The following is a 24,031-nucleotide window of genomic DNA, read 5'->3' as shown; positions in this document are numbered from 1 at the left end:
TCCCTGAGCCCCGGAGGGGTACCCAGTGCCCCGGGCGGAGCGGGACGGTGAGCGCCGGGCGGGGAATGAAGGAGGAACGGCACATCCCGGGGGACGGAAGGCACATCCCGGAGGACACCGCTCACCCCCGGGGGGCTGCGGGGAGCGGTCACGGGGCCGTGCCGGGTGCGGGGGGCGGCTCGCAGACAGGAAGCGTCCCGGGGCGACCGCGGCAGATTGGCAGCGCCCTGCTCCAATGGAGCGGCGGCGGCGGCTCCGGGCTTCGCACCGCCCGCGCTACCGGCCACAGCGCTACCGGCCACCCGCCCGGCGCGGGCGCCCCGCCGCCGGCCCCGCTCCCGGTCCCGCTCCGCGCTGCGGCCCCGCTCCGCCGAGCGCCATGGACACATAGCCTCGGCGCTACGCAGGAAGGTAGGGAATCGTTCCCCACTGCACACCCCTTTCCCGAGCAGGGACGGCTCAGCCGCCGCCCCGACGCCGCGGTGAGGGGCGCGCTGCTGCGGGCGGGCTGACGGCGCCGCGCAGCAGGAGGCTTAAACATCCCCCCCAGCCTGTTTGCTGCTCGTACGGGGGGAAAGCTCTGTGTGTGTGTGTGTGCGTGCGTGCGACGTGCCCCTCGCAAAGTTGCTGGCAAGAACTTTCCCTCCCGCTTCTCCCCCCGCCTGCCTCGGGATACCCGGTGCTGCTCCCCCTTCTCCGCCCGCCTTGCCCGAGATGCTTGGAGGATGGATGGAGTTGTCGGGGTGGGATCTTTGAGCCCGTTCCCCAGCCTCCACAAACGCTAACCCCCCGTCGAATTTGGACCCCTTTCCCCCCCAGTTTTCTCTTCGGGGCTAGTTTTCTGGAGAAAGCCTGGAACAATACCAGGCAAGCGCCGCCCTGTCAGGGTCCCCTCTTCTTCTGGGGGGTCCAAGGAGGAAAAAGCTGCTCCCAATTACCAGAGGCGCGGGAACAGGCGCTTTCCCATGCGCGGGCACTGGCAGGGCTCTCTGCCTGCCTTGTCCCTCCTTGCACCGGGATGCCGTCTCAATCACGACTTCTCCGTGCTGTGCCAGCCCCTGCAGTGCCGAGCCGTGGGCTGTGCCCACTGCCACCTCACAAGCTGGCTGTGTCACCCCCAGCTCCCCTCTGGGCTGGTGAAGGGTGTCAAAGAGGACCACGGGACTGAGATTGGCTCAGACACCACTGACAGCAAACCGAGACCCCAGTGTAGATGGGACTTGGAGGTACCTTGCCCCTGGTCTCCATGGGGAGAAACCCAGAGCTGCAAAAACTTACAGATGCGTTGCTGTGCCCAAACTGGTGCTGGACTGACCGGTGTTGATGACACAACCAGAGCCAAGCCGCCCAGGGCTGGCCAAGCACCTCTGGTGCCAGGACGGGAGGTGCCTGCTGGATGCAGGCTGCAGCCACGTCTGGCCGTGGCGTTTGCAGGAGGAGGTGGGGTGTTTGCACTAGGGCTGTTTATAGGAGGGCAGGTCGCAGCGTGGTTATGCTGCGCGGAGCCCATGGCATCCCAGCCTGATGCAGGGCAGAGGAGCTTCATGGAGGGATACAAACTAGTGGAGGTCCCTCCTGGGGCGGGGACAGGGATGGGATATAACCACAGTGTCCCCCAGCATTCACACATCATAGAATACCCAACCTGGCACTTTCTGGGGGGAGTGAAAGGGGCCAAATCACCCCCCTGGAGAGATGTGAACTGACCTTGGCAGCCAAAGTGGGACTGGAGACAAGGGACAGAGGCTGAGTGGTGACAGCAGGATTGTACACAGGGCTGGACATGACCTGTAGTGGGTGAACAGGGGATGTAGGGTGCAGTAGGGTGGTGAGGGGGGGCCCCTGGGGGTGCAGCTGAAGGCAGAGGCTGCCTTTAGGGAGGTGGGGAGAAGAATAGCTCTGGTTTTGTCCTTCCTCTTGCTCCATGAACAGGAACCTCTCAGGGAGGGGAAAACTTGACATGATGATATCTGATAAGCCACTTTTTCCTTGTCCCAGAGAACCATCCCAGCAATGGGGGGAGGAGGATGCTTAGCCAAGTGCTGGCCATAGAATCATAGAATATGTTTGTGAAGGATGAATGAATGACTCACGGCACAGCAAGTCTCCCTGCCGTCTTCATCGAGGCAGCAGTGGTGGTTCCCTTTTGCAGTTGACGGCCTTATCAAAAGCCTTAGGCTGGGTGGGCACCCAGGCAGCCCATACTTGCATCCCCCAGCCTTGCATCTCCCTTGCCCTTCTACCCTGGCTCGCCTGGACCATCCTAATTGGGGAGACCCCCATGGATGGTGCCAGTGCATGGCACCCTCTAGCTACCATGAATTAGCTGAGCGTTCCCTTCAGACCCTCTCTTTCCACTCCGCTCTTGTTCAAAGGCGACTCCAGGCTCTTCCTGCTCACGCAGGACTCAACCTCCCTCCAGTTTCCTGCTAAGTGCGTTCCTGGAGAGCTTATTCCCCTGTGGGAATTGTGCCAACATTGTGCTTTTAGTTCAAGACCTCTTCTCCCTCTCCGGTGTTTACCCTTCTGTATTTATAGCTTCCTCGTTAGGTTAAACAAGCCAAGAGATTCTTGCGTCTTCTTCTCCCATGGGTTTGTATCTGGAGGAAAACCCCCCGTGAGATGCTTCCTGCAGGAGGGTGCAGGTGCCAGCTTGTGGCTCTGCTTTACTCCCTTCAGAAGATTCTGGCACCTCTCCCAGCTTGTCTCCCCTCTTCTTGTTCAGGCATGGGACAGGGTGGCTCTGTCACTGCTGAAGATACAGCCAAGGACAGAGCTTGGATGGGATGGGAGCTCTTCTCCACTGGCGATGCGCTTGGGCCTTGCCAGCATTTGAGGTGCTGATACAAAGCCAGCATCAGGAATTAGCCCTGGGATGTCTGGGGTGACTCGCTGGGATGTTTAGAGAGCTTTTGGTTTTTCTAAGTGCTCTTGTGGTTACAACAGCATCGCATGTGTGAAAATCACCCAATCTCTCTGGCCGGGGATGCAGTGACCTTACAACCCGAGTTCCTACCAGCAAATCTCTCTACACCTCCCAGTGATGGCTTTCTCCTCCCATCCAGGCTGTGAAGGTGGGGAAGGGTGCAGATGCCTCGCCATTGTGGTTGAGTCGTCTTCTCCAACAGCCAGATTCCCATGGACCATTTCCATGGAAAAAGGAAAATTCCTCTGGAAATTAGAAGCAGGTTTGCGGTGTCAGGGATCAGCGTGTTAATAGGAATTATCTCTCAAGCCTGGCTGCTTCCGAGGTCTCTGAGTCACCCTGGCATGGAGTTGGGATGGGGTGAGTTTCAGGCTCTTTTGGATGGTCACGGCACCCACAGGCCCTGGAGCATGCACCGGGGTCTCCAGTATAGACGGAGGGCTGGGCTGAGAGGTGCAATCCTTCCTTCTCTCCAGTGATGTGAGTCTAGGACATGGAAAAAAACAATGGCAAACTTCTCTTCCTCCGTGGTGTTTGGTGTGAGGGAGGTCCAGGAGAAGAAGGACAAGAAGTTTGTCAAGACCTGATTCACCTCTCTCCTATCAGGACAATGTGTTGTGGTTCCATCTGACCAGTGGAGCTTGGGCTTGTTCTAGTGGGGATTGGACCTTGCTGAAAAAGCTCATGAGGCATTTTACAAGGGTCTGGGCAGGGGGAGGTCACACCCACCGATGTCCTGCTCATACGCGTTTCCTGAAGATGATTTTGGAGAGGGAAAACAGGCTGGAGGCACCTGGTATGGTTGGACATGGGGCTGGCCCATGCCCGTGGCAATGTCCAGAAGACCACGGGTAATACTGTGCATCAACCAGGAGAGGGGAGGGTAGTGAAAGTGTTTTGGGAGGATGCTGAAAGTGTTTTGGAAACCAACCAGGGTTCCCCAGAGGCTGCTCAGCTCTGGTCCCCTCCTCTCAATATGGAGATGGTCAAAATAGAAACAGCATAATAAAAATGGTTATGGACCCGCTGAGATTGCCATATAGGGAACAGTGGAAAAGTTTAGGGCTCCTTCATATAATGAAATCCTGATGGTGGAAATAAGGTCATTTGGGCATCTTCTCGTTTACCCCACCTCCTAAAGTGAAAACAGGGGATGCCAAGCCTTGTTGAAAAGCCAATGCTGGAGACATACCAGGGGGAAGAAGGGATGGCAAAGCTGCTGGCTTAGGGGGAGCATCATCTCTGTTGCAATTTGGGGAGGGTCTTCTGTCTTCAGCAGAAAGGGACTGTTGCCAGGTCCCATCCCACCTCGAACAGAGCTCAAGCTGCAGCCCTGAGGGGTGTGGAAGAGCGCGTGGGACACAGTGGGGCTGGCACAGCATTCCTGGAGCACATTCCCGCGGGCTGGTGCGGCAATGCCCGTCCAGCTGTTTCCTTCGCCTTCCTGTGCTTTCACCAGCCCCTTCCTTTGGGACCATGTGCTTCATCCTGGCCAGACCGATAGCAGCAGCTGGAGCCAGGGACCTCACCAGCCCTTCTTTGATGAAGGTCGGCATGGGCACCAACGCCTCTTCAATTCAATAATGCTGTGATTCAGTCCTCACCTTCCTGCAAAAGTAGCTAGGAAACAAGAAGTGCCATGATGCAGGGTCTCTATCGTGGGCCGGCCCAGCATCGTGCCGGTGTTGCGACAGAGCTCCCGACAGCTGTGCTGCAACAGCCCCACGAAGGTCCCTGGGGATGGCTCGGCCGTGGTAGCTCTGCTTGGCTTTGCGAAAGCTGCTGTCACGCAGGGTGTCCAGGCCAGCTGGCATGTCCCCAGACTTTCTTGCAGGGCCAGGGCCAGCCCCCAGCTCCTGGGGAGGTCTGCAGGAGCTTTTCCTTTGCTTTCCATGAGTTTTGCCTGAGGCCTCAAGGCTTAGGAGGAGCTGGTGGACCCGACCAGCTATTGCTCCATCCTTGCCTTGCAAGGGCCAACATGCAACCACGGGGGGTTCCTTGCTGCTTTGGCAGATTCTGATTTTTTTTAGCTCCTGCAAGGCTCCCAGGGGGCTGGTTTGTAGCTCCCCTGTGGCTGCTTCACCCCATCTCAGCCTTGAGTTTTGCTGCTTTATAGCGGCAGCATGGCTGTGCCTGTGGAAGCATCCCTTTTCCCTGACCTTCCCAGTCACATGCCTGGTTCCATTTCCTCTCTCCAGCTGAGACTGTGCCCATGGTCCTTGCACCTCAGCACCCAAAAAGCAGCTTGGTGCCTCTCGTCCTGGGGTGCTGTGTTCCCCTCCCTGCAATACCAGGGCATGCAGGGAGCAGGATGCAGTCACCCAGTGCCTGCAGGGAGCAGCCAGTGTGAGGTCCGGAGGGGCTGGGCTCTTGATCATCCTGTTGACATAGCTCTTGGTCTGCTGCACATCTCTATCCCTCCTTCCCAAATGGAGGCTGCAGCTATGTGCCAGGTTTCTGTGTCAGCTCCAGCAGCTGGGTGGTTAGCTCCAGAGATGCTTCGGAGGACTCCGCTCAGCCTGTGAGGCGCTGAGGTTTGGACTCGAAGTGGTCCAGAAGGAGGATGCTGAGGTGCCCAGGCTCAGATGGAGCAGCAGCGGTGATCATTCTGTGCCCTGGGATGAGTGAAGAATGTAAGCAAGGCAAGATCCATAGGGGAGCTCATCTTGGTTTTCACCCCTGGGGTGCAGCTGGAAGAGCAAGACAGACGCTGGGGCAGTGTATCTTGCTGCATCCCTAGATGATGTCCCCATGAAACGTGTCCCCAGCAGGGTGGTTAATGGCGATCTGTGGAGAATTTTCTTCCTCCTGTGCCTGGAAAGGTTCCCAGGAGCTGGGTTTTTACTTATTTTCCCCATCTACCATGGGCACAGAGGGATGCTGCAGCAGCATTTAACCCTCCTGTTGCACACAGGGCACCTCAGCAGTGCTGCCGGCAACGTGGCCGCTGCATCTCCATCATCATCATCATCATCATCATTTCAGGGACGGCAGCGAGCATCTCTTCACCATTCCTCACCACAACCAGAGGAGGGTGGAGCAGATCCAGAGGCAGCATTTACATCCAGCTCTATGAATTTCCAATTACCAGCTCGCCTTGCCACCACGCGAGAGGTTCCTGCACCTAATTTTTGGTGAAATGATCCATTTTTCTCAGTAATTTAATAGCGTGGGCAGGCTGCTTGCTGACCCAGAGCCAGCAGCCAGCACCGAGGAGCCTGTGTGCCGGGCTGCCGACCGTAACCACCTTCCCTGGGCGACGCAGGAATGCTGACCTAATAGAAAAGACATTTAAAGAGGAGTTTTGGAGAGCAGCTCGGCTCGGATTCGGCTCACATGCATGGCTGCCGGCTGCAGAGGGGTCTCTCCATGCCTCATCAGGACCTGGGGACTGGCACAAGCAGAAGGCATATCCCCAATGGGAGCCGGGCAGCAGGGCACAAGCCCTCCTGGCTGTCAATCTGCACAGCAGCTGCTTTATTTTCGGGATAAAAAGGCTGCTTGGGGAAGGCTGTCCCAAGCTGTGAGCTAGGGCTGGGTTCAGCGCCCGGCTGCGGCTCTCCCAGGGCTGGAAAAGCCGTGGCGCTTCGCTCTGACATTTTCCAAATGAGATGTTTTGATTTTTTTTTTTTTTTACTTTTTTTTTTTTTTTTAATTTCATTTCATTCCCCGCCCCAAGGTAATGTTTGTAAGCCAAATTTAGCTCGATTTAACCCAAACCATTTTAAAAAAGTAAAACCACTGAAAACCAAACAAGGCCTATCATTTAGAACAAAATGTTTTGGTTTTCATTTTCCTTTTGGCACACAAAACACAAACTTTTTTTTTTTTTTTTTTTCCATTTTCCTCTTGACCCACAAACAATTTTATTACATTTTGCTTTTTGTTCCTCCTGGTTGTTTCCCAAAACCATATCATGCACTGTGGCCATGGGACAGATGAGCTGTTCCTGGTGGGATGGGGGTCCTGGTGTGGGTGCTTCCCCATAAAGGCCAGAGGGATTCTGAAAAGAGGAGCAGGAGCTGCTCTCCCTGCTGCCAGCACTGACTCAGCTGGGAGCTCCTTGTGGAAAAGGGAGGCCCTCAGGCATGGGATCTGGGATTTGTGTCTGTCCCAGCTTTCCTAGGGCGATGTGAACCCTGGGGCTGAGCCCTACTGACACTTGGGTATGGCTGTGCCATGGGTGCTGTGCCCTGCTGCTGGGCATCCCCTCTGGGAAGGGCGAACTCTGGCATTGCCTTCTCTCCTTGTTTATTCAGGTTTAAAATTAATCCGACCTTCCCCTGCTCAGGCTTGTGCAAACACGGCACGTCCCTGAGCAGGGAGCTCCCGCCAGCCCAAGGGCAGCCCCGTCTGTCCTCAGTTTGTGCTGCTGCTGCTGTCCTCCCTGGGTGAGGTCCCCACACGGACCCGCATGCTGGGGGTACTGGTGGATGGTGGGGTGCACGCTCTTGCTGTCAGCATGCCAGCCTCCTCCTGGCAAAGGCAACTCTGGGCGTAAATCAGTGCACAGTTAATCCTCTGGTGCACGCTGCCAGGAGGCTGAGTGCCCAGATCCGGTGTCTTGGGCTGGGCAAAGAGTGGCTGCGATGCCTCCATCCTGGGCAGCCCACACGCCACAGCCAGCCATCATTCCCCCAGTCTTGACCCACTCTTGTTGCCTTCCAACCCAGCCCTGCGTTCTCCATCCTTTGCCAAATCTCAGCTTTCCACTCAGCCCCAGCATCACCGGGAGCTGTCGGCCGGGCAAGGAGCAAGGAAAGGATGATTCGGAGCAGCGCCAGGGCCAGCTCTAGCGCAGAAGCAACCGCCCGGCTCATCCACCACCTGATTTGATTTTATTCCCCTCTCAGTGCCTCGCTGCATACCACAGCCGTGCTTTTTATAGCCCCCAGCTGCAGCCTCGGCGTGCTCCCGGCCAGCTCCCTGCTGCAGCCCCGCTCGCTCAGTGCCAGCATCCCTGGCCGGGGCAGGGGGGGGATGGATGGATGACATCCCCGGGGTCCCTGTGGTGGTTCAGCAAGAGGAGAGCGCGGGCTGCAGAGGAAGGCAGATAATTAAACCCTAACCCGGAGCCACGCTCCCGTGCCGGCGGAGGCGTTTAAAGAGCTGCATTAGTCACCCCAGTCACAGCCGGCGCGTGCCACGTGCCAGGTCGGACGCCAGCGGTGGTGGCCCGTCCTTCACCGTCCCCTCTGGTGCTGCCCAGGTGTACTTCCAGCCTGCCAGAGACATCAGCACCCTCCATGGCCCATGGCTCTGCCAAGGGCGGTGTCAGCGGTCCCCCATCCGCTCCTAGTTGCCCAACAGGCTCAGACAGGGTTGCATTGCTATGAGAGAGGTTAGAGGGAGGTTAGAGGTTCCTCCCTGCTCCCCAGGATTGCTTTTATGAGTGCCTGGAGCTTGCTGCCATGTTTCCACATCCCGCAGCTGGGATGCTGCTATGGGGTCCGGAGTGAGGAGAAGAGGTGTGTGGTTCTGTTATAAGCTGCATCCCTGAAGCATCCCTGTGTTGGGATGTGGGGTTTGCAGAGTGGGGGAAGCCAGCCAGCAGGCAGGGAGCGAGCATCCTCGCTGGGAAGCAGCGGGGGGGGCCAGCAGCTCCCTCCCCATGCTTTCTCCAGACGTGATTTCACCGCCACAGGGAGGGAGCGAGGCCAAGGGACAGGCCCTGCTCGCCTTGACGGCACCCAGATCGCTTGCTGGGGCGTTACTCATTTGGGCTGTGGCTGAGGACAGAGTGTACCCAGGTCCCCACAAGCTGGGGGGGACACGGGGCTCAGTGAGCCTACGTTTTTGGGGTGCTGCCAGGGAAAACGGGGAGGGATAAGGGCACGGATAAATAGGGAAGCTTCAGGCTCACAGCCCACTGTCCCCTCCTTGATGCCAGTGGTGATGCCAAATGTGGGTCCAGCATCTCCAGCTGGGCAAATGGCACCACGATGGGGCCACCTTCACTGGGATAATGCCTGTGGCTGCTCCCCAACATCCTGGTGTGACTTTTCAGAGCTGGGCATGGCAATGTGGAGTCAGAGGAGATGCTACAAGGAGGCAGCATCCCTCTTCGGGGATGGATTTGGGGAGATACCTCAAGGAGGCGGCTCCTCTGGGCAGAAACCCCAAGGTGCCAGGGAGCCACATGGGACCCTGCCATGGCCACTAGCCCTGGACCAGCACCGGGGTGATGAGTGTCTGGGGCTAATTTTAAACCTTGGCCAAAACACTGTGTGGCTTATTCTGCCTCCGGTGGGGAGGCAGGGAGAGGCCAGGCAGAGAAATAGCCGCGGTGCTGCCATGTGGCTGCTGCCAAGCAGCTGGGGCTGGGCAGCTTTGCCTGCACACAGGCAGGGGAAGGCAGGGAGCTGTGGAGGCGTGGAGGAAGGGATGTGCAGGCATGGCTTTTCCAGAAGCCTAATTTCAACCCGGTGCGGGTGACTCCAAATTGGGGAGGGGGTCCCCCAAATCCGCTCCCACCCAAAAGTGCTGGACTTCACCCCATTAGGGTTGGGGTCTCATTGGCAGCACCCCAGTCCTTGGGTGAGCAAGGGGTGGCCGGGGGGGCTCCAGGAAAGGGGAGCTGCTGGTGCTGCCGGCCAGGTGCCGAGCATGCCGGGAGAGGGGAAAGCCTGGGAGACTCGTTCTGAAACAAGGCTGCCCTTTTATTCTCCTTTACGACTGCATTTTAATATCCACAAACATCCCTCCCTCCCCGTGCTGCTGCCAGCAGAGCCTGTATCGCCTGCGCTTGGCCTGCCGAGAAACCCCGGCCAAACCCTGGGCCCCAGCACAGGGGAGAGGATTATTCCCCCCCCCCCCCCCATCTTAATGTATGTTTTCTATAGCTCTAATTGGACGGGCTTGAGCCCCGGCCAAGGCAAACACACCTGGGGGAGCCTCGCCTTACAGACCCCATCTGCTGTGCTGGGGGCTCTGCTCCCTGCACAACCGCTGCCTGGCCCCTTTATAGGGGAGGGGGCTGCTGTAGCGGTGGGGGGGTAGGACCGCTCCCACACCAAGCCACCAAACAGCCTCCGTGGAGGAGGAGAGCCCAGAGAGGCGGTGCAAGGAGATGGTGCAGAGGCAGCAGGGGTACCTGGAAGAGTCCCATCCCACAGCAAGATCCCCGTCCAGCGTGGAGCTGAGGTATCTCCCCCTGCTACCGGTGCTGCTGCGCCCATCAGGATGCTGCAGGGGAGGGATGCAGTGGGTACCAGAAAGGGTTTGCCCTTCTGGCATGACAGCATGGGTGCATTAAGGGGTTGCAGCCCCCAAAACCTGCATGTGTATGGGGAGGGAGAAAGTGGGGGCTCCCCAGCATGTCCTGGTGTCTATTGGGATGCGGGATTACCTACTCAGTGACATCCATCCGGGAAGCGTTCAGGAAGGCGAGCAGAGGACATCAGCGTGCCAGGCCACCACAATGACTTGCATTGACAGCCAAATCCACACTGGGCTGAGCTTTGGATGCTTCTTTCCGTGACTGCTGGCTTTCTTCAGGGGCTTTTTGGCTGGGCTTTTCTCACTTCTGTTGTTTCAGGGGCCACCCCTGGTGCCCCCATTGTCAGTGGGATGAGCAGTACTGGCAGCCCCATGCTATGGTCCCATGGGTTTTGCACCACATCTATGCCTAGCCAGGGCCAAGAGAGCTCTTGGGGGTCTCTGCTTGACCACACTGCGATCCCACCTCTTTTGGGGCTGGTGCGAACACCCTGGCAGTGGCTCAAGGAGGTATGGTGGCACCCAGCACCATGGCTCGTCCTAGAGGATATTTCCTGCTGTCTTGCATGTGCCATCTCACCATCTCCAAGGGATGTGCAGGGAACAGTGCGATGCCCCCACTTCGTCCTGGGGGCTGGAGGCAGCACATCATCCCTTCTCCATCTGCCCTGGCACCAAGCAGGCATCGCTGCTGCAAACTGCCCTCCTGTGGTGCCACTGTCTGCTCCGAGCTCTGACAGCCACTTCACCCTCTCAAATCTGGCTGGTGCTGCAGGAATGTGGGCTGCAAAGGGAAACAGTGTGCTTTGGAATACACCCCCTCACCCAGTGCACTGAAGCGCTATGCACCAGCATTGCCATCTCAGTGCAATAATAACTGTACCAGCAGCTTAAAATATAAAGAGTAGGATCTGGCCTCACCAGGACCTTCTGCCTAATGGGTTAGGGGCATTGTACAGGCTGGGACATGCCTGTGTCCCCTGCAATAAGTGTGCCAGGCAGGAGGGATTCCCTGTGCATAGGGGAACTTAGGGGTGCAGCCCTTGGTGCCTCCAACCAGAGCCAGGGCTGTGCAGAGGGCAGCTGGAGTGTTTGTGCAGGGTTTCGGAGCTGCCTTGGCCTCCAGTCAGAGCAGGCTGCGAAAGGAACATTTCGAAATTCTTCTGGATGAGGAAAATTCCATGGGCAGCCCCCCTCCGGAGAAAGTTTGGGATGGCTGAAATGTTTGGAGTGAAAGGCTGCTTGCTTTTGTTTACTCTGAACTATAACATTGGATGCAAGGGTGGGGGGGAACCCAAAAAGGGAAAGAAAAGAGACAATAGGAGGCTGTAAACAGAGCTGGCCCCGAGTGGGACTGGGGCGTCTCTGAAGCAGTGGGGAAGGAGATGTGTCAGCACGCTCACTGCATTGCCCTGCTTTCCCCCTGCTTGGATACGATCACACTTAATCTGTCAGGAGAACTTGGCTGGGTTTTTTTTCCCCCAGCACAAAATGAGCTGGATGGTGTTTTTCCAACCTTCTCAACTCAGGCAGGGCTCGGCCCCCATCCCCTGGCCCTGCGCTGCAGCCCCCAGCCTCTTCTGCCCCAGGTTTTCCCCACTTCTTGCCTCTTCTCCTCCTCTCCTTTTGGCCTGGGGGCTGCCATTTGATTGACCTGGCAGGAGGTGTGGGGCACGGATGCTGCCACAGTGATGTGCTTCCCCAGCATCCACCCCATGCCTCCAAGCTTGGAGAAGACAGGCCATGGTTATCCATCCCACCACATGCCAGTGCCTGGCACCGAAATCTGCACATCACACATTGCCGAAGGATCTGCGGCTGCTGTCCTCTCCCCACACAGGGACACTGACAGTGGGGTGCAAGGGGTTAATGGGCCACACTTTGGTGGTGGCTTTATTCGGCCACCCAGGTGGCACTTAATGGCACCTGAAATCCCTCCCTGGCCCAGAAGGGATTTTGTTTTGCAGAAGCAGTGACAGCAAATGGCTAGCTGGGGGAGCGCGTGTGTAAGGTGAGCTGTTTATTTTGGCACTGCCACCCTGCAGCAGCGCTTTGGCTGACCCGGGCGCCTTCGTGCCTCCAGGAAGCGGCTAAGCCTGATGGCTCCCGGGCATCAGCCAGCTTTGGAGCATGGGAAGTGTTTTGGGGAGCACCAGGCAGAGGGATGCTGTGGGGTCCCTCAGGGTTCCCAGCTCCAGGCTGGAGTCCATCAAGAGGCGCTGGGCTTGTGTGGAGCGTTCACCTCTATATGTCTGTCATAGAATCATAGAATGGTTTGGGTTGGAAAGGACCTTAAAATCATCCAGTTCCAACCCCCTTGCCATGGGCAGGGACACCACGCACTAGATCATGTCGCCCAAGGCTCTGTCCAACCTGGCCTTGAACACCGCCAGGGATGGAGCATTCACTACGTCCTTGGGCAGCCTGTTCCAGTGCCTCATCACCCTCACAGTAAAGAACTTCTTCCTTATATCCAGCCTAAATCTCCCCCGTTTTAGTTTGAACCCATCACCCCTTGTCCTATTGCTACAGTCCCTGATGAAGAGTCCCTCCCCAGCACCCTTACAGGCCCCCTTCAGATACTGGAAGGCTGCTATGAGGTCTCCACGCAGCTTCTCTTCTCCAGGCTGAGCAGCCCCAACTCTCTCAGCCTGTCTTCATGCGGGAGGTGCTCCAGCTCCCTTATCACCCTCGTGGCCCTCCTCTGGACTTGCTCCAATAGCTCCATGTCCATGTTAGGGACACCAGAACTGCTCACAGTGCTGCAAGTGGGGTCTCACAAGAGCGTGTTCCCTGCATATGTGGATACATATGCTCTTGTATCAGCCCTAGCACCAGCTTATGGGGGGAGTTTGTTCTAGGGGATGCAGATGCTGCTGGGGGGTGAAATGCCTGGTGCAGGCTGGTACCCGGCTGCCCCATTGTCCCGGAAGCTGCGGCTTCACCAAAACTTCTGCCAGGCTGGGCTGGGCCCAGAAGCGGAAAAACATCCCAAATCCTAAAAGAGGAAAAGACTTTCCCACCCTGCTCTAATCACAGGGTGGCCCAGCTCCATTGCCAGTGAGTCCCACCCGTGTCCTTGGATCTGGCACTGTGCCTGTCCCCATCCCACAACCCTGTGCCAAGGACAGCGGGGATGCAGCCCCCACATAACTCTATCCCTCCATCCCAAAAATAATCTCCTGGCTATAAAGAAACCCATCAGCACTACAGCTACAGCCCGTGGGATTCTTTACAGCCAGGAGATTATTTTTAGGAATGTCTCCGGCACGTGGCTTCGGAGAAGGGGGAGCATGGGGATGGGGGTGAGCATGAAGATGGAGATGGGGGGGCCCTTCTTTCCCCACCCTGAATGCAGCACTGCCAGCTGGCGTGGCCTCAGGGCTGCTGGCTGCTAACAGAGCCCTCGCTGTTTTGGCCCTTGCTGATGCCTCCGGTTACAACCAGGAGCCAGAGGCTTCTTCCCATGGGATAGAGCAGGGCAGAACGGGAATCGGGGCGTTGGGGTGGGAGTTTCCTGGCCTGGGTAAGAGCAGAACCTGACCTCCATGAAGTCGCTGGCGTGATGAGATGAGGGGTGGCCCTCTGGACCCCCAGCACAGGGTCCCACTAATAGCTGCCAGCCCCATGGAGGAGAAGGGTGACCCTTTAGATGTGGGGTGAGTTTGGACACCAGTGGGGCTGTGATCAGCCAGGCATTGACACGGGATGTCTGGGTTAGATGGAGATGTGCATTGAACCTGCCTGTGGAGATGAACTGATTCCCCACGTGGAGCTGGGATTAACCCTGTGTTTGAGCTGAGCTGGGGTTAACCCCAGTCCTGGGCTGCAATGGGTTTAGCCTCACGTTGGACTGTGTAACTCCATGAGCAGGCTGTGCCGAGTTTAACCCCATGTTTGGGCTGAGCTGGGAATAAACCCACTTTCGGGCTGCGTTGGGTTTAGCCTTGCATTTGCACTGTGTTGTGGTTAACCCTACATTTGGGCTGAACTGGGGTTAACCCCACTCCTGAGCTGTGCTGGGTTTAACCCCACATTTGGACTTCATAACCCCATGTTTGAGCTGTGCTGGGCCTAATCCTGCATTTTGGCTGAGCTGGGTTTAACCCCACTGCTGGGCTGAGCTGCATTTAACCACACATTTGGACGGCACTGGATTTAACCCCAAATTTGGACTGCACTGGATTTCATCCCATTCCTGGGCTGAGCAGGATTTTATCCTGCTCGTCAGATGCATGGGATTTAATCCCATATTTGGGCTTCCCTGAGTTAAACCCCACACTAGGACTCTACTGGATTGAACCGTGCATTCAGGCTGTACTCCCTGCTTTCATTGGACTGCACTGGCTTCACAGGAAAAGGCTGCAACTGGTTTTACTGGTTTTACTGGGGTAATTCCAGTGCGCTGGGTTGCAGGGGTTGCAGTTGTGCATGTGTTCATGCCGGCTTAGCCTAGCCTGGCATGAGGGCCCATGGGTGCTCAGCACCCCAACAAAGGGGTACCAAAGAAAGCAGTGATTTGAGGTCCCCAAGGCACTGGAGGGGCTGAGTACAGCAAGTGGGGCATCACCCCGGCAGTGCCCAAGTGGGTGAGGAGTTGCCCCTGGATGCTGCTGTTGGTCCTGAGGACTGTGCATGGCCCTGGTGGCCCTGGAGGTGGTGCAGGATGTGCTTCTGTCCCTGCCACTACCCCTTGGTCCCCTTTCTCTGGGCACCCAGTGGTTGTGAGAGTGCATATACCGGACTGGGGTGGCTGGTTGCAGAGGACTGTCCCAGCAGCAGAGCTGATGCTCCCCCACAACCTGAAGCCACATGGTGATGGAAGTCACCATTGCTGCAGGGGTGGGATGCTGAGAGGTTTCTGGTCAGATTTGCAGCCACGGGGATAGACTGAGGCCAGGCTGCGGCTCCTTAGAGCAGGGCACTGTGCTCATAAGGGCTGCCAGGAGGAGAGGGGATTAGTAGGGCTCTGTGCTCGTAACCCTGCAGGAAAGCAAGAAAAGGAAAACTCCTGCTGCTTGGAAACAACACCACCCTTGGCCATGGGACATGTTTCCCACAGTTGGCACTGGCAGAGAGGAGGGTCTGGGATGCAGGGACAGGGATGCTCCTCCAGCTCCGGGGCAGGAATCATAGGATCACAGGCTGATTGGAAAGGTTGGAGAGGACCTTAAGATCATCTAGTTCCCACCCCCCTGCCATGGGCAAGGACAGCTCTCACTAGACAATGTCAGTGCAGTGTAATACCATCTCTAGGGCCTTAGAGCTCTAACAGGTCATTGCCTGTTGCAGAGAAGCTTTTTGCAGGTAGGTGACTGCAGCAGAGAGCTGCCAAGTGCTTCTATTTACCACATCTCTATAGCTGCAATGCTGACCCGGGCCATGCTGGGGGGAGTTTAGGAGTCACTCAGCTTTCCATGCTCAGTGGGGAGCATCCCATTTCTCCCCGCTGCCATCTTTCAGCCCTGAGGCACGGAGTCATCTGCTTGTGTCCCCCTCCCCACCACCCTCAGCTCTGCATGTGGCTCCTTCTCTTTGAAGAGAGACTTCAAATGAAGCAAAGAAAAAAAGAAAGAAAACCAAAACCCACTGTCTTTTCAAAGCGCCGAGCACAATGGAAAGTTGGCCTCCCCCAGGAATCTGCATTGGGCTTTGCCAGGCCACGGCACAAAGTGGCCCTGCTGGGGGGACTGTCACACCCCATGTAGGCACCAGAGACAGTGCACATGGCTGTGATCTTGGGGGGTGTTTTGGCTCACAGCATTTCAGTTTGGATGCAGGAAGGGAGTCATAGCAGGCTTTCTCCCCAGAAACTTGTGGATGAGCTCAAGCGGGACAGCAGGGCTGGAACAGGATGGAGAGTGGCACCCTGTGTTCCTGGCTCACATCCATGGGTGCTATGCAGAAGCTGGTCACCCTGGTGACCCGAGCATCCCATGCCAAGGGAGCAGAGTCTGGAATCACTGCCCTCCCTGCTGGGGCCAAGCCACAGCCCCAGGCTGGGTCCCTCTGCCCTGGCCGTGGCTGCGGGAGGTCACCCCGCCCCGGGCAGGCGGCAGATGCCTCTTGGGATGGGATTAGCATGTGGGGAGGAAGAAAAGCTCTGATTGTTCCCTCTGTCCCGGCTCGGCTCCAGGACCACTGTGCCGGGACTCCCTGTCCCTGGGATGTGTCACCGCCGTGCAAGCATAGAGGGATGCTTTCTCTGCCTGAGTGCCCATCCATGGGGATGCAGAGACTCTAAGGAAGGTGACCTGGCAACATACGAATGTGCGTGTGTTTGTTTGTATGCCTGTTTTCCCCTTGGCAAGGAGTTTGGCTGCAGAAAGTGAAGGGGATCCTTTCTGGGCAGGCTGTTTGGAGCACTGCCTGGTACAGAGCACTGGCCCCATGCCATGCTGGGGCAGGCGAGGGCTCTGGGTCTTCCCCTGCTCTGTGGCTCCTTCCCCTTTTGTTTGTGGCCTTTGGGCAGGCGAAGAAGGGATTGCCCTGTTTCTCCTCTCTGCGGTGGTGCTCGGTCATGGCTAGGGTTTGGCAGTGCTCAGGCAGGTCATTTACTAAGCCAATGTGTGTGTCCGGGGAGGGTTTGGTGCTGCCTTCCCTCACGCTGCACTGTCAGGGGTGGGCAGTGCCCAAAAGAGCCCATCAAAGGCAGAGCTGCTCGTGGGGTGCTGCAGGGTGAGGATGCGGAGCACTGGGGAGGGCCTGGGACAGAGGGTGGGAGGACACAGGAACTGCTGTGGGATCACCAGGAAAATTGGGGTCGAGATGCAGCTGGGGATGAGGTCTGCAGAGATGTCCTCTGGTACCATGTCGGGGTCTGGGATGCCTCTGGGCTGTACCCCCAGCTCTCCCTTTGTCCATGCAGGGAAAGATGCCTTTCAGCATCATGGCTGCAGGGTCTTTTTCCAGACTGGTCTTGAAACAGTGGCCAGGTCTCAGTGGCCCTGAAACCTAGAAAACTTGTGTCAGCAGTGAGCCAGCACCCAGAGCACATCCCCTTGCCACTGAGCAGCGTGGGGAGCAATGGGTTCTCCTCCTGCCTTCACTCTCTGCAGCGTTTGCATGAAAACCCAGCCAGGAGAAGAAATGATTTTATTTTAAAGCTATTTCTCCCATCTCCACACTAACACAGTCTCCCTGCCACTCCCCCCCACACTTCCCTAAGCACCATCCCCTTAGCTCTGGTCCACATGGTGTTTGAAGTTATTTTTGGTTGCTGCTCTTAAGTGTATTTTAAGTCTTCTTTTTTTTAACTTCCATCACCAAAATACTTTACTTTCAGGCCAAATGTTCCCAGTTAGTTACCAGTATAGTTCTGGCAAGGACCTTTTAACTTTTAACTTTTAACTGAAATTTCTTGGGAATGTTTCTATGGGTGGTTTGGTAGGAAAAGCTTATGACGGTCTCATGAAATGCTTGGGGCTTGTGTATGAGGCTGCCTGGCTTGTTCAGGACAGGATTGATGTGGGTGCTGCACGCCTTTCCCCCCCGCACTCCCTAGTTGCAGCACATTGCCTTGTAGCTCTGTTTCGTTCACCACCCTGTTTGCTCTGTGGCCATGAGCCACAGGACAGGAACCAGCAGTGGCTCTGGGGTGCCTTTGCTGGGCTGGAGCATCCCTTCCTGAGGCCCCTTGTCTGTGGAACCTGGGTGACCGAGGGGGACATGGATTTACTTCCATGAGCTGCAGCCTGCCCTTGGGAGTGACAGTATCCATATAAATAAACAGTTCTACCCATTTGTGGAGGGCGGTCAGGGGCTTATTCCAGGGAAAAATGATCCAGCTGTCTGTGCCTGCTGGGAGCAGGCTGATAGGGACAGTGCGATGCTGCTGATATGAATGGCATGATGCTGGCCAGGATGGATGCCCTGAGGTGGTGCTGGCTGGCACAGACAGGGTGACGCTGGCTGATACATGCGAGGCTATGGAGGCTGGAACAGATGCCTTAGGACAGTGTTGGCTGGCACAGACCGGGTGATGCTGTCTGGGGTGGACAGAGTGGTGCTGGCTGGTATGTGCAGGACAGTGCAGGCTGGAATGGATGCCTTAGAGTGGTTCTGGCTGGGCTGGCCAGGGTGATGCTGGATGATATGTGCAGAACAATGAAGGCCGGAATGGACACCTCAGGGAGCCGGGAGACCCCACTCTCTGGCTGGGGTTGGCCCCTGGAGAGTTGAGTGCACTGACTCAGCATTCCACACACTTCTCACTCCTGACCTACTGGTGATCTCTGACTGGGAGAAAGGGATTTCAGGGCCATTCTCCCCTGAGTCCAGAGATGCTAAATGGCCTGGCAGGGCACAGACGTGCACTGACCAGCCCTGTAGCAGGTACAGGGATGGGCAGTGATGCGGGACTTCCAGCCAGCCCCATTCTTGGTATGGCCAGAGCTCTCACAGACCTGCTCTCTCTGGCTGTATGAGCCTCTTCAGATCTAACTGCTGTAAATACAGGTCAGAATTTCTCCTCAGTCCCTTCCTGCTCTACTTGCACTGGCTTAGATGTCTGACACAGGACTGCAAAAGCAAAGAGCCCATGGTCATGCCAACCTATGCAGCCCCAAGCTCCTGGTCAGTGTTTGCCCTTTGCATTCCCCCAGGCATGGGGACTCCTCAGCAGCCAGGGACCATCTGTGACAGTGGCACAGACCCTGGCACCTCGGGTCCCAGTGTCATGGTGCCTGTACTGTGCCCAGCAGGACATGATGAGATGAGGGGGAGATGCGGGGTGCATGGTCGTGCAGGGATGCTCTGTGCTGTGGACCCTGCTGCACACCCCATTGCAGGGGATAACGCCTTCTCCTTCCCTCTCTGCCTCCTCCAGATGCGCAGTCCCATCCCAGGCCTGGGCAGGGTGATGGTGTTCCTCACAGCAGCCTTGGCATCAGCCTCCCTTGCCATCCCTGAGGGCTGGGGAGAGGAAGGTGAGCACCCCGCAAGCCCCCCGCGCAGCACCCCATGTCCCAGCCATGGGGTACCCCATTCCCCCAGTCAGGGCATACGCAAAACACAGCCTCATGGGGATTGGTGCCCTCTGGCCAGCATCCTGCTGCAGCTGCCCATTGCCCAACTGGGACCAGTGCTTCCCAGTCCCATGTGGTGGTACCTGCATGAAGCAAGATGCCAGAGCAAGCACCCAGCAACCCACGGGGGTACCCCAGGCTGCTCAACACCCAGCCCTGCCATGGGTTGGTGCTAACACCCATCTGGGGATCTGTATGTCCCTTTAGGTGTGCAGTACGGACAAGTGGGGACAGACGTGACCCTGTTCTGCGCCGGTGCCCATGCTGGGTAGGTCTTTTCCATGCACACCAGAGGATGTGTCCAATGATCTTTTCCATGTGTCCATGGGATGGCTTACGTGGTGAGCCTGGGGTGACCTGCTGTCCCTGTCCTCCAACACCCCCTGCCCGGTTTCTCCTCCCCAGCTCTGCGGTGCAGTGGAGACGGGCAGATGCCGCGGCACTGCCGGAGGGCTCAACCATCCATCAGGGAGCCCTGGTGCTGCCACATGCCAGCCTGGCCATCATGGGAACCTACAGCTGCCATGGCGAAGACGGTGGCCTCCTGCACGCTGTGTCCTTGCGGCTGGGGTGTGAGTAGCGTGTCCATGGGCTGGGCTATGTGCGGTGTTCAGCCCCACCAGGATGGGTCTGTAAGAGGGTTGCCAAGAGGGGACTTTGCAGCGACAGGATGGGGGACCCCACGCTAACCGTCAGTTCCCCCTGCACCCCAGACCTGCCGGGGGTCCCCTTTGTGTCCTGCAGAGCATCCGACTATGAGAATTTCTCCTGCTCCTGGACCTCCAGTGTGGAGACCTTCCTCCCCACCAGATACATCACCAGCTACAGGTGATGCGTCCCTATAGGTCATGGGCTAGGGGGGTTACAGGGTGAGACCTGGGTTTTGGCCAAGGGTAGCCACCAAATTGTGGTGGCCATCTGACCCATGGGTTTATCTCCAGCACCCTGGAGCAGGTTATGCTTTGAGGTGAGCAGAGCACCGAGCACTTGCTTGCTTCATGGTGGGCCCCAGCAATGTTGGGAGGCTGGCACAAGCAGGTTCCTTCCCTGCTGACGACTCTGCCAGCACCAGAAGGGATATAAAAGAGAAGCAGGTCATCTGCAAGCTGCCAAGTGCTTCAGCATGCTTCGGGATGAAAGGAGCCCTGACAGCATCGCTGCTTCTAATTATCCCAGCAGGCAAAATTAGCGGGCTACTTTGAAGTTAGACGGAGATCATAAAGCACAGCCCTGCTGAAAGCTGCAGGGGCAGAGGCTGGGGTGTGCTCAGGAGGGGGCCATGCAGCATCAGGGGTTCAGCAGGGAGGGGTGGTAAGAAGCAAAGGGCTTTGGGGCTGTAGGGGAGGGCAAAGCCGGCTACTGGCGAGCTGCTTATATCAGTGTCCCTGCACCATTGCTGGGGCCCCCAGCTCCATGCCAGGCTGCTCACCAGCAGGGCTGGGCATGGTTTTAGCTCTGTGCCCCTTGCCATGTCACCCATGTGGCAATGGGGACAATGGGGGTGCAGACACCTTTCATGCTGTCCCCTCATCCTCACTGTCTGCTTTTCCATCTTCCCCCATGACAGGAAGAAATCCCTGACAGGTGAAGAGAAGCGGAGGTAGGACTGAATCCCACTCTGGGCCCGTTCCCTGGGGACTTGTTCCCCTCCCAAAGACTCTGCCACTGTCCTCAGCAGGGTCCCCAGAGGGAGGGCTACCCATATCCATAGGGAGAAGAGTTTTCCCCCGAGGGGGACCTTCCCAGGAGGGACTTTGGGCTGGGATGGAGACATTCATTCATGCTCAGAGGGACATGCAGAGCTCTGGAGGGTTGAGGGCAGCTCAACTGTAACAGGGGCTGCCTCCTCCACCAGGCTTTTAGCATGGGGGGTGTCCCCACAGGTCACCAGGAAACTATCTATGCATGGCAGGTGGGGGGGACATGTCACCACCCTGCCTCCCCATTACAGGAACAAGAACGGGCACATGGGGCCGTGCCTGCAGGATCCATCCCGTCCCGGCACCTGCACCGTCCACGGGTCCGAGTTCTGGAGCTCCTACCGCCTGAACATCACCGAGGTGAACCCCCTGGGCTCCAGCTTCCGCCTCCTCGATGTCACCATGCAGGCCATCAGTGAGTCTGCATCCACCAGTCTGTCCATCCCAGTGTCCGTCCATCCCCTGGGCAACCAGCCCTGGGTGGCAGTATGGCAGCCCAGTGTGATGAGGGGCTCCCTTGTCCTCTCCTATGCAGTTAAGCCAGACCCTCCAGAGGGCTTGGTAGTGGAGCCCATTCCCTTGGCCCCGCGGCGGCTCCTTGTGAGCTGGAAGTACCCCTCCTCCTGGCCCAAGGAACCCCACTTCCAGCTCCGATTCCGGCTCCAGTACCGGCCTGTCATCCACCGCTCCTGGTCTGTGGTAAGCGGTGGGTGAGGAAAAGCAAAGCTGTGGGCACAGAGCAAGGGAGGGCAGTGAGGAGTGCCCCTGCCTACCCCACAGCTCCCCTTTATCCCATGCAGGTGGAGACAGTGAACCTATCTGAGGTGATCACGGATGCCTTCGCCGGGCTGGAGCATGTGGTCCAAGTCAGTGCCAAGGATTTCCTGGATGCAGGGAATTGGAGCGAGTGGAGCGTCGAGGCCAGGGCAACGCCAGCCAGAGGTGCGAGGGGGACAGGCTGCAGCCCCCAGCAGCCCTATGGGGTTGTGCTGTCTCTCCCTAGAGCCCTTCCAGCACCTTGAGCTGCACCTCCCCGGCCCCTTTCCCATGGCACTAATTCCCCTAGATATCATCGTGGGGTCCCTTAAAGTTGACCCAAAAAGCTGATCCCATGAACTGTCCAAAAACTGACCCCATGTGGGAGGCTTGTGCAAGGGGTCAAAGCATCTCCCAGCCCCAAGGCAGGCTGCTGCTCTTTGGGGATTGCCCCCCACAGCCTTGGGGCAGAGAAGGGTTCCCAGAGCACCTCTTGGGACACAAGGGCACCCTTCTGTGCTCCTCTCTGTGGGTCCCTGGGGTGCTGCCCATGCTGTTGGGTGAGTGTTTCTCACCTCCTCTGTCCTTCTAGACCTGGTCACCACAGCAAGTGAAGAAACCACTACAGATGCCAGCCTGGAGAGCCTGGCCGAGGAGCCCTCCCAGGCTCCCAACCCTGAGCCCATCAGTGAGTAGAGCTGGGGGTGATGGGCAGGGGAGCCAGGCTGGGCTCACATGTGGCTGAATTTAATGGGAAGGGTCTCCTGCCCCATGCCTCTGTGTGTTTGGGGTGCTGGGGTGTGCAGGAGCTTGCAATAGGCTCCCCTGAATGCCAGGGGCTGTGGCATCCCTAGGCCATGACAGTGTCTCTGTCCTAGACCGCAGCGAGCCCCTGGAGAAGACGGCTGTCCTGGTGTCCCTCGGGATCTTCACCTTCTTTGTCCTGGCTGCTGTTCTCATCGTCACCATCCTCATCTGGTAGGTTGGGTTGTGAGAGGGAGGGGACTGCGTGATTGCGGTCCCCATCCCACTCTGTCCCTTGAAGGTAGTTTATGCGTCCTTTCCTCCCCTGCCACACCAATGCACTTCCCCAGCACACCCCACCACCTGCAGTACTGCCCAGTCTGCCTGGGGTCTTTCTGATGAGCTCACATCTGTAGGACCTGTCTCTGTGTACCCAAAGATGCTGCTGCTAACATCCCCCCATGCTGCATTGATGGGGACTCTCATGCTCCAAAGTCAGTGCAGAGACCCCTCCATACACCTTTGCCATCTGGGAGTTGTGTCCCTGGGTCCCCTCATCCTGCACAGCTGGGCTCTCCTTGCCATGCTGTGGCTGTGCTGTTGGTCCCTGTTCCCATCCCAGCCCTGTTCTATCAGCTCCTGCACCCCTGGAGCTGATGCACTGGAGTGGCTGGGCACAGCTGGACACAGCTGGATAAGGATGCATAGTGGAACCCTGGGGATGCTGTCAGTCCTGGTGTTGTGGGGGACATTGCTTGGGGTCCTCAGCCACCGCTGCTCTGTCCCCAGGCTCCGGGTGAGGAAGCACGGCAAGGACAAGACCAAACCCCACAGCTTCTTGGTTGCTGCCACCCACTTGAAGGCACTACCGAGTGAGTCGGGGTGCAGGGGGCATGATGGGGGGAACGCAGGGGAGGAAGTGTGGAAATGGCCTTCTCCAACCCCCTGCTCTCTCTCTCGGCAGAGGCCCAGATCCTGTAGTGATCCCTGGCCCATCCCCGCTCCCTGCGCCCACTGTCCCATGCGTGGAACTTGATGCCACTGCTGGTCCCCAAGGACCCCACGCTTCCCGGGTCACCCCACAGCCATGGACATTGCCAGAGCAGCCCCCAGCACCATGGGGATGCAGGATGGATCCTAAGGAGAGAGGCTCTGCTCCCAGAAGCTTTGGGCTGCTTATGCCTGCCTGGAGCTGTCTGGAAGCACCTTGGACTCAAGGCAACGGGGCCAGCCCTGCTGCTGAACACATGGGGATAAGAGGCTGAGCCAGCCGTACCTCACTGCCTAGTGTCAAGGGGGACTGTGTGTGCAGGCTCCTGGGGGTGCCGGGCATCAGTGAGCAGGGAGTGCTGAGCCCTGCCCGTCACCCCTCACCAGACTGCAGAAGGGACCCCCCCATCTATCTGCCCCTCTCCCGCATGCTGTGCCTGGACAGCGCAGTGGTTTCAATAAAGGGGATAGTGTTGGCACTGTCCTGGCAAAACCAACCTCGCAGATGGTGCTGCGTCAGAGGAGAATTGAGTGGCATGAGGTGAGATGCCAGCTTGGGGATGGTCCCCCTATAGGTCAGTCTTAGCCCCTCCAAGCACCACTTGCTGAGTGCTATAAGAGGATGCAGCAGATCTTCCTTGTCCTCGCCAGCCCGACAGGAGGGACAGGAC

General features: G+C 57.7%; 1 protein-coding gene across 1 annotated transcript; it reads left to right on the top strand.

The window, feature by feature from the left end:
• The first annotated feature begins 220 nt into the window (after window positions 1–220).
• Window positions 221–23,857, top strand: IL11RA (interleukin 11 receptor subunit alpha). Its single transcript, XM_030512679.1, is given in 14 exon segments — window positions 221–361; window positions 364–411; window positions 18,972–19,071; window positions 19,378–19,438; window positions 19,576–19,742; window positions 19,884–19,998; window positions 20,738–20,770; window positions 21,122–21,285; window positions 21,406–21,569; window positions 21,671–21,812; window positions 22,219–22,314; window positions 22,505–22,604; window positions 23,160–23,242; window positions 23,335–23,857. Coding segments are annotated over 14 exon segments (1,416 nt in total). The 5' UTR covers window positions 221–235; the 3' UTR covers window positions 23,352–23,857.
• The last annotated feature ends 174 nt before the right edge of the window (window positions 23,858–24,031 follow it).

This window comes from Strigops habroptila, chromosome Z (assembly GCF_004027225.2).
Source record: "Strigops habroptila isolate Jane chromosome Z, bStrHab1.2.pri, whole genome shotgun sequence".
NCBI lineage: Eukaryota > Metazoa > Chordata > Aves > Psittaciformes > Psittacidae > Strigops > Strigops habroptila.
This window is presented reverse-complemented; position numbering and strand designations above follow the sequence as displayed.